At 32.6% G+C, this 10,662-nt stretch overlaps 1 protein-coding gene across 1 annotated transcript; it reads right to left on the minus strand.

Annotated features, from left to right (window-relative positions):
* Positions 1-4,669: 4,669 nt before the first annotated feature.
* LOC104210711 (inositol diphosphatase DSP4-like) lies at positions 4,670-9,743 on the minus strand. Its single transcript, XM_009759672.2, has 6 exons — positions 9,330-9,743; positions 9,145-9,238; positions 5,723-5,780; positions 5,577-5,620; positions 5,306-5,487; positions 4,670-4,998 (listed from the first exon to the last, which is right to left on the minus strand). The coding sequence occupies exons 1-6, from the start codon at positions 9,635-9,637 to the stop codon at positions 4,935-4,937; spliced, it is 750 nt and encodes a 249-aa protein (XP_009757974.1). The 5' UTR covers positions 9,638-9,743; the 3' UTR covers positions 4,670-4,934.
* Between the last annotated feature and the right edge of the window lie 919 nt (positions 9,744-10,662).

The following is a 10,662-nucleotide window of genomic DNA, read 5'->3' on the forward strand; positions in this document are numbered from 1 at the left end:
GTTATTGTTGTTGTTGTTGTTGTTGTTGTAATTTCTTGAATGGGAATTGAAAAATTAGAAAAGAAAATCTTGGAAAATTTTTTAATTTAAACTTTAAGGAAAAGCTGTATTTCTCGACTTTAATGCCCCAAGCTGCACTGACTATAACTCCTCTATGTTGCTATGATAGCTTCATATTTATTTTATTCATCTTTTGTGTGTGCATTTTTTTTAAATTTTTGACATTTTAAAAATCCTATTAATGAATAGGTTGATGAAGAATTGCTTAGAGGAGGGAATGTGACTATATAATGGGGAAGTAGGGTCCTTATGCAATCTTTCTTCACAGATTTTAAAATTAATTCGTATTTTCTTTTCACATAATAAAAGTGAAATTTAGGGGGGATTAGATATTTATAATTTAAAAAATATCAATTATAGGTCACTAATCGGTTCTAATGATTCTGCTATTTCGTTCTTATTTGATTTGGAAAATGGATGCTTGCAGGTTAATCTTATTTGTGCGATCCAAGGACAGGAACATATATGGGTTGATACGTTAAAGTAAGAAATAATCTATTTATATATGTATGTATATTATGCGGAGCATAATAAGGTGACTTCACACCTTCTTTGGCGAAGGATTCTATTTATCTTTTTTATCACTTATTTGGCTTTTTTCCTTCATTCTTTTCATATAATTTTTCTAATAATTGAAATTGCTCATTTTCTATTTTATTTATTACATCTTATTATGAATAGTTCAATTACAAAGCTTCTTCACTATCTGCTGCCCCATTTTCAGTTCTAAAACCTTTAATTTCCAATATCTTTTCACTTTCTGGCATTAAATGAAGGAAATATGGTGATCTTGCAAAATATATTATGACATGATGAAGAATTGAGTATGAGCATACGAAGACATGAGCTGCAGGAAGACATCATTAGCTATAAAGGGACCAATAGTCCAAAAGTAGCTAAGGAGGAACGAAACCAGCCATCTGTTATTGCCTCCTTGACCTTTTGCTTTTCCTCTTTAAATTAGCAGCTTTCAATATTCCTTCTTCTCGTAATTTCTTGCATTCTCACTTTTCTATCATTCGATCTTTGTTATTGATTTCTTTGTTTTTGTGGCTAACTTATTTTTGTCTATAAAATGTTAAATGAAACATAAAAAGATATCTAATTAGTAAAGACAGATTATCTTTTATTAAAATAATGCATTACTATTTTATCATACTTTCAATTTGAATGTTTATATATGATTGCCTTGAAATATGGTAGAAACTTGATTTACACATATTTGTTACCACTTATAAAATCCCAAAGTAGTAGCTCATACCTGAATTTTATCTTATAAAATTAATTTAATTATCATATGTTTGTCGAGTTATTTTATGTTCTTAAGAATATTTTACATGCCAAACGCTGTCAGTATTTTTTAGTTGTCACTATCTTATTAGTAGTAGTTTTTATTTTTGTTTTCCATTTTAACTCTTTATAGAGCTTAGAACAGCATCTATATTATTGATTATTTTTCAAAGTTTTAGAGATTTTTTACCCTTTGAAAATGAAATTAAGTCCAACTGAATAGTTTGATCGACCTAAGAGAAAATATCGGCTTCCTATCATTTTGAGAGATAAAACTAGGCATTTTATCAATATGAATAATATTGATATATTGGCCGGGAGATTCGTCTTTAAGGTAGTTGTGGGAGAATATGAGTATATTTGGTTCAAATAACAAAGTAGCTTTTAAAAAAAGCAGCAAAATAGTTCCAATCATATTGGATGGAATGTATATTGAAGTGAAGCTTATAACTCAAAGTGAAACCCAAAAGAGAAAAATAAATTATTCAAATTAGTTAAAGATCGGTCAATATTGTTTACATGAAATTTTTCATTTCTATATTTCACCAACAACATAAATAAAATCAAAGTATCATTTTGTAAATTTAATGATGATGTCTTCGCGCGGGCAAATTCACTAGTAAATAATATAATATTAAATGAAAAAAAAAAAGAATAGAAAAGGTTGCCTTGTAATTACATTATGTAATTACACCCAATTTTTTACCCCTCTAGAAAATTGAAGAGTGTAATTACTCCCTCCAAATTACATTCAATTCATCACCAATCAAATAATTACTTGGTCAAACAAATATGCCAAAGTGGATAATTACACCCAATTACAATTCCCATGTGACTTTCCAAACAGGCTCTTAATTACATAATTTTAATTGACAAAAAGTGCCCCTAATCCCTTTTTCCTTTTGTACTTCTCAAAAATAGATTTACATTTTATTTTCAAGAATGAATGTTACAATTGGTAAACAAATTCGAACAAATGGAGTAATCCATTTTTTCTAACTTTTTTCCCCATGGAGTAACCAATTCTCTATTTATTATATCTCGCCTATAAGATATTACACGTAAAAATAGCACGAGCCAGCCAATTTTCGGAAAAGTAATTAAAAAATAGTCAGCATTTGCAAAGTCATTGAAAAATAGTCATTATTTTGCTGCAACACGGAAAGTTTCAGCATAATACACTAGAGATTGGTGCACCTGTGTATGAACTTCCAGCATATTATGCTGGAACTCCAACACAAGGAAAGTTCCAGCATAATATACTGAAGATTGGAGCACCTGTGTATGAAATTCCAGTATATTATGTTGGACCGGTATATTATACTTTTACTCCAGTATATTATGCTGGAAGTCCAGTATAATATACTGCTACTCCAGTATAATATACTGGAGTTCCAGTATATTATGCTGGAATTTCAGTATATTATGCTGGAATATTTTTCGGATTTTGAACATTATTTCGTTCACAATTATCTTTATATAAAAAGTGGCTAAATTTCTATTACTTTTGAAACTATGGCTATTTTTCAATGACCACTTGTAAATCTGGCTATTTTTGAATTACTCCCGAATTACACCCATTATTATTTGGCTCAACAACTCATCAGAAAATAGCTCATGTTTAATAGCTCACGTTTGAAGCCCTTACCAGTGTAGCGCAGGTTGTACATAACCTAAAAATTACTTTTCACTAGTTAGCACACCCTTTTTTTCCTTGGCTCTTCTTCTTTTTCCCGTGTAACGATTTTGCACCCAAAAATTTTCTACCATTGTTATTCTCCTTCAATTTTTCTTCCAGATTCAAAGCTCGTAACTACTATTTGGATGAAGAAGAAAAACAATATATAAAAGAATTAATTTCTTGGAGTCATATAAAGATCATTTGCTCCATTGGAATGGGAAGAACTGTTCATTATCATGCACTAAAGAGGTTCACTTAGTAGTTATTGGATCATCAAACTAGAAAATAGGTCCCAGCATTGTCTCGTTTTTATCATCATTCCACATGTAATTTTAATCCCAATAGTTGATTAAAAATTTGAAATATAAAAGTCACCATTAAAGGTGGTTCAAAGCTTCAACTTCAGAAATTGAGTTCTTCGATTAGTTAGTTGTTTAGAATGGGTGTTATCCTACTTAATTTGAATAATGAAGAGGAGTTCAAAACATAAATTTGAAGTGATTTGGAGTAAATTTAAACTAGGTTTGAATTAAATTTCAGAGGATACCCAAGGAAGAAGAAGAACAAGCTCCACTAATAGGATTCATTTGTATAATAGTGTATAATATTATATAAATAGTGTATAATAGTGTATAGACACCTCTTATACAATATTGTATGCAAGGTTGATACATTATTTACGAGTATTTGGTGAATTTCTCGCATTTTCTTCTTCTCCTTCTCCTTCTCCTTCTTCTTATACACCCATATGCATAGTGTACCATGAATATTTCACTACTATGATTATACATATTTATACAACTATATACATAATGTACCTTTTTGTATAAAAGTGTATAAGCATTTCTGATGAACTTCTTGTACGATTTTCACTTGCAATTCTTGTTCAAAACAAGTCCAAATTTCCATCAAATGACTTCAAACTTTGTATACAACCTACTTGGACTATTTCTAATAAGTTCAAATAATACCCACACCAAATTTCTCACAAAATTATATTCGAAATTTAACAAAATTACCATTGAAGAAGATGAGATTTTAGGTTTCTCGCGTCCATTTTTGCATGTTTGTAGCTGGGGTATGTATGTTTAAACTTGAGAAAAAATGAGTGAAAACTCACAAATATTTTATGCCCGAAGAGGTAGAGAATCAAAAAAGCGAAAAACTTTTTCCGAATCAAAAAGCAAAAAACTTTTTCGAATCTAAGCTTACTGATATTTGGCTTTGCAAATTTGTAATTGGCTACAATACCATAGTCAACTTATGGAGTGATTAATAGTGTAATTCTTTCTAATGAATAATGGCACAGTGCAGTTTCACCAAATCTTATCTCATTTTACCTATTAGAATTACAATAACAACAAACACAGTGTAATTTCACAAGTGGAACTTTTTACCTATTAAAATTAAAGATGATAAATATTACATTATTTTCTCAATCATTAGTTCAAAATCTAAAATCGTTGATATTATGAAATTCCCACAATCTATACAAGTCTCCGACCTCCAAAGAGCAGCTTATATAATAAGGATCAAGTTAAAATTTCATCAAAATAAAACCCAGAGGTATCTCTTTACAGCTTACGATGACTGCATTTCATCATAACACTTTAGTTTGTCTGAAATTTGTACCAAAGGTAGGAAATGGCAAAATTTATATCGTGCTAAGAATTAAATTGGTCATGACATTCAAGTCAAATACAGGATGTGTTACATGCTGTAAAAACTACTAGACTCCTTTATTCTAAACCAACAGCATCAATGAGCAGTTGTTGCTTGTGGCCCCCGTCCTAGTTACAACTAATTAAAGCTTCTACATACTACGACATAATAAGTTACACACAAATACAGATACTTGTATGAGAATCAGAAACCATGTAGCATCACGGGCACAATTTGCTTTCTAGCTGCCTTGGTTTAACCATAGTTGGCAGGAAGAACCCGGACGGAGAGAACGAGCTCTACCCCTGGTATTTATAACAAATTATGTACACTTAGAGCATTAGACTAAATGCTTCTTACCAGGTGAATGGTATTTGAACAAATCTAAACTGATTTATGCTAAACACATTACGGAAAATTCGAGGAAGCTAAGAGCTCCCCAAGGAGGAGATGCTCATAAATCTTCTTTATTGACCTTGTAATGGAAAAAGAATGACCATTTCCTTTATAAATCAAAATTACTTCAAGAAGTCATCACCTCTTCCAATTTATTGAAAGCCAACACAACAAATAAGAGAAGCAGATTCCCTATTTGCGTGTACTGGTTGTTACCTCTTTGAACACGAAAATGACAATGACTGTTGTTTGAAGCTGGATGCATCAAAAAGCTCCATAAACCTCTGATCTGACACTCTTGCTTTGGCCGCAGCAAAACGCTGGTACTCGTCGAACACAGAAGTTAGGCACCACTTCTGCAATTTTCTCAGGCATCCAACAAGGCAGCCAGTTCGATGCTGGAAAGTGGACAGAAAACAAAAGCATAATTTAGATAAGGCACTCTTACTTTGGAATTCGAGGCAACCAAAAAATAAAAATTACGCACCTTCCCACGTTTGCAATGGATCAACACTGGGTGATTTCTAACATCTGTAAGCAGCAGGTTAAAGACTTTAGCAAGGCAAGATTAGCAGTATTAAACTCACTTTGACTAAAAGTTTGTAAGTGGATATTATTGTTTGAAAGAGATACCAATTAGAACCTCCAATGCTTCACGAATCTTCTCTTCTGGAATATTTACAAAAGGTTCCTGAAAGCATAATTTAACATCAATTGACAATATCATTTCAAAACAAAAATAAATATAATAATGGTAATAATCAATTGACAATAATTATTTTTTCTTAAAGAACAAAACAAAATACTCGTCTTGAGGATTAAAGAATCTGATCAATTCTTTAGCATCCCAAAGTTCAATGACACCTTAAAGAAAAGCTTCTACACTATCTCACATATGCAATGAACCAGGGGAAAGGACCCTAAAAAGGAAGAAGAAGATGACCGGAAGCCCTTAATCGATATTTCCAGAATGAGTTTAGTGAGTGTTCCCGAGTTATTATCTTTTCTTTTCTGCTATATTTTCCCTTTTCTCACCGGCAAGCTAAAAAATTACCCATTATTTTGTTTAATCTCAGGTGGACTCATGGACAATGTCGACATCCTGAGCCGAAACTTTCTGCATTAAGGTAGAGCTAGTTATTCTTCGCACGATTACCCAGTTACGCAAATATGAAGCCAGGAATAATGTGCCGCTCATGCCTGTCTCTAGGAACTCTTGTTGCTATGGATGAGGTAATAAAACAAGCTAAAAGGAATAGAATAAGGTTCTTATTTAAGGTGTAATTTGTTTACCGCATATGCGGGAATCTAGGGAGTAATCTGTCACGCTGGGACCAGAGCAGACTGAAGCCAACAACCTACCACACATAGGAACTGCCCGGTTAATGATGTAATCATAAAGAGATCAAAAAGAGGAGATAGGAAAAATTCTGCTAACTTCAGCAGTTAGATTGGAACTTGGAAGATAGAAAGAACAGTGTTGATCAGGAAAAAATATCATTTGATCTTTGCTTGAAGATCCAAAAAGAGAGAGAGAAAATGAAACTTTATTAATCAGTTAAATGAATGGAAGAAATATCTTCAGCTAACTTTTAACTTTTGAGCGACTGCCAACGTGACTTGTGTTTCTGCACCTAACTTTTGCATTTCCGCACACTAATTTCTTTTCACAGGGAGGAGTACGACCATCCTATTTAATTATATTTCTGATAAACTAGCTAAAAGGAAGTTGGATCCAATGAAACCCCGATTCACAGCTCACAACCAGTTCTAAATTATTATTACTTCTAAATAACAAAATTCATGTGTTCTATGCTCAAGCTACATGCGAGGAATTGGATGTCCAAAAAACAGGATAAGGACAATGATTTGATATCCTTCCAAGCAACGACCTTACAACTTAAACATAATTCAAGTTTATAAGACTCGTTCTCAAAAAAGGGAGATACTTACTGGTATTACAGATGGTTACTATCACATACATAACCAACAGAATCCCAAATTTAGAGAAAAATAGAAAGCCTTTTGGATATGGGAAAAAAACTTAATTTAAGGTCTTACAAGGCAGAACTGAGATTATAATAATTCGAGATTTCCAGTTTATGCAAATCTTATGTTTTCTATACAGATTCAAGTGCTACAAAAGGCATAAGCATTGAGGTGCATGAGTAGGACTTAAAATCTTGAAGGTTAATTCGGATAAAGAAACCTGATCTTCAAGACAGTTTCTTTGGAATACTCCTAGTGCACAGCTAAGAGGTAGCTGTGGTGGCCAACTAGGTATTGATTTAAACAAAGAGATGACTGAAAAGATAGTCTTTTAGCTAGCATTTGGCCATAGATTACCAAATATTTGTTTTAAAAAACTGATTTTGGTGAAGTTTGATTTGAAAATGAAAATCTGTTTGGACATAATTTTTCAAAACATATTTCACTTTTTTAAAAAAAAAAATGAAATGTGACTTATACCCATAAGTTCTAATAACTATCAAAAATACCCAACAATACCAAACAAACAAACTTGCTAATCCTGCATATGCAGAACCTTCATCGATGTCATTCATTATCATTATCACAAACCATAATCCTGAACATAGATAAGTTTGGCACAAAATTATCATTTTAATAATGAACTACATAATACACTATCCTAAAACCATAACCTGGTATTTTAATATCAACTACTAATAAAACAATTACTAGCCACTATCAAAATGCAATAATATTATAAGATCCATCAGTCAAGAAGAAAATGATAGTAATTAGGTGGTGGATTAGTTGGGTCATAATAGATGGTGAGCTTTTTTATAAAATACAAAAGTTTGGATTAATTTTTAAAATTGTTAAAACGTCATAGTAATATTTTTGGCCAAAGACAGATCTAGAGCTAGTTTTGGGATTTGAAAATTTTGTTTTCAAAATCTGCCAAAACATGGATAAAATCTATAAACAAACATGTTTTGCCAAAAAATGTTTGGAAAAAAACTTGGCAAAATCTATAGCCAAACGGGGGCTTAGTTTTAGACGGTATTCTATCAACCAAAACAACAATTGAGAAAAATAAAAACACAAATCAAAAAGAAGAATAAACATAGCCAGATCCAGACATATACTGATTCTTTTCTCTAAAGCAATACTTGTGGTTATCCACAGATTATTATTTGTATATATCAATGGAAAGCAATAAATTTCTAAACCCTCTGTGGACCATGGCCTTTAAGATCAGCAATGGCCAAATTCTAGACCTATCATCTTGTGGCATTCTCTAAAATGCATTAATTACTTAAGCAACTTTTCAGTTTTCCCTCCTCACTAGTACAATCCAAACCCTGATCACGAATTAATTTTCCTTGTGGAAATCAAAAATTGACATGGTCGGTTAATTCCATCCTTTCACATGACTTAAGCAAAAGATCATATGATGCAGACAGAATGCAAAAATAATTTTAACTAAAACTTGAACAATCATGTATATGATGTACGATCAATTACAGATACAAAAAAACGAGCATCTCTTATTAGCTATGAGTTCAACCGAATCCAGTATTTTCAACATGGAATATAGATGTACATGCGAGATACACTAATTATAGTTTAACAAGTATTATATTATGAACTCATAAATTTCAAAAATACAACAAGTTCAGTGCTAAATATATAATCTTGAATCTTGCCCTGAGGTGAGGTGAATATTTTTTTGTTGTACATGGAAATGGATACGAAGAACTGTCCTTGGGTTTCTTTTCAATTAACTGTACTCCTATAAACGCCAAAAGTAACTGATTTTTCCGAAATCTTCTAATATAAGGCCCACTACGCGTGCCTTCAATTATTTTGGTGTCTCTCTTTCTCTTTCTTCTAACCTTGATCATCTCATTTCTAACTACAAGAATTGACATTTCTCCTCTTCTGGAAAACTAATTCACTCATTTACGAATATTAAACTTCAGATATCAGCGGAATCAATTCAAATGTGAGTATTTTACTTAAGATTTTAAGCGAAAGAAGCAACATTAATTATTAGCAAAAACATGAGATAAAATGAGAAAGCGTACTTTGCAGTTTTTAATACCGAACTGAAACAAGCGAATATCATTTTCCTTTAGAAACTCCATGTTTGCTTCTGGATATGGCTCTGGACACAAGTATCTGTCAACACAAAACCCTAATTCATCAACTCTAAGCTTAAGTTAAGCTAAATTATAGCAAAAAACCTAGAGCAGTAGAATAATATGCTTACATGATGGAACGAAGACCAAGAGTTTGAAGAAACGAGAAGTTAGCTAAGTCAGGGAAGCCTGAACGGAAAATGCCATTATCGACCATGGCGAAGTTGAGAGGAGGAATAAAGAGATCTTCACCGTTGTCATCGAAATTATAGTTAAAGTCATAGTCATAGGGGTAATCGTCGGCGGTTGGGACCGGAGACGGCGAAAGCTTGATGGCTTGAAGCGGCTGGGAACGGAGATACTGCCGCTGCTCGACGACGGCGACTTCGATGGTTCTACACGTGTCAACTGTGGCAGCAACGTTTGCGTGTTCTTTCATAGCTTTGAGTGTGTGTATGTGTGTGAGAGAGAGAGAGAGTGAGAGAGTTGAAAAAGGAGAGAGAGGTTTTGAATGGAATCGGAGATTCTAACTTTCTCGTTTTGAAACTTGGAATTTATAGGCGCAAAAATTATGACTTTATAGAGAATTCAAGGAACAGTTCTCAGGCCTGGGTCGGGGGTACTTTCGGTATATAGGTGGTAGGGTTGCTAAAATGCGCCATTCCACGGTGGCTGTCCAATGTCGGCACCCAATACTCGTCGATGTATTTTTTTTTTTTTCGGATTTATAGTTTGTTTGGTCAAACTTCTAATATCAATTATTTTAAAAAATTAGTGTTAAAAGCAGTTTAGTGAGAAGCAAACTTTTAAATTATAGTTAATCAAATTTAAAGTATCTTTAAGCAACCAAACTTTTAAAAAGTACTTTTCATAAAATACTTTTGAAAAATATTATTTCTTTAGCTTCTCAAAAATAATTTCTCTTTGTACTCAAAAAGACTTTTTTCCTTCTAAAAGCTTGGCAAATCGCTTTCTTCTTTTTTTATAGAAAAAAAGCACTTTTAACACCTCCCAAAAAAAATCGCCAAACAGATTATTAATCATCTACTCTATTCACTATTTAAATTAATTTAATCTAAAAATATATATAAGACTCTCCCTACGCAAAAGATCCTTTATTTTTCTAATATGAACTTCAAACTTTTAACCAGTGGTGTAGAAATTCCAGTCGTCCCACAATTACCTCTTGCTTTGTATAGCTATGTATATACGGTCGAAATCAGGCTCATCTATTGCATGACAGATCAAGGCTGAAACGTGTTGGATTAAAGATCGACTCCGAATTTAGAGCATGCGTCTTCAAAATCATCAAGCCCATAGCTCCTGAACTGACTTTGACTCCGATCGAGCTCAAGAAAATATTATTGGACCGAATAACGGAAGGCCAAAATATCCGTAACCAACCAGATATCACGGCGAAAATCTCGGCACGTATCAACGAGAGACCGAATAATTAGCAAATCA

The sequence above is a fragment of the Nicotiana sylvestris genome, chromosome 7, assembly GCF_000393655.2.
Source record: "Nicotiana sylvestris chromosome 7, ASM39365v2, whole genome shotgun sequence".
Classification (NCBI taxonomy): domain Eukaryota; kingdom Viridiplantae; phylum Streptophyta; class Magnoliopsida; order Solanales; family Solanaceae; genus Nicotiana; species Nicotiana sylvestris.

Excerpts from the sequence above, each read along its gene's own strand:
- LOC104210711 (XM_009759672.2), bottom strand. The coding sequence starts at position 9,637 with ATGAAAGAACACGCAAACGTTGCTGCCACAGTTGACACGTGTAGAACC. Across the intron at positions 5,621-5,722 it reads AGCATTGGAGGTTCTAATTG|ATGTTAGAAATCACCCAGTG; the intron begins GTATCTCTTTCA and ends TGCTGCTTACAG. Across the intron at positions 5,488-5,576 it reads TCCATTGCAAACGTGGGAAG|CATCGAACTGGCTGCCTTGT; the intron begins GTGCGTAATTTT and ends TCCACTTTCCAG.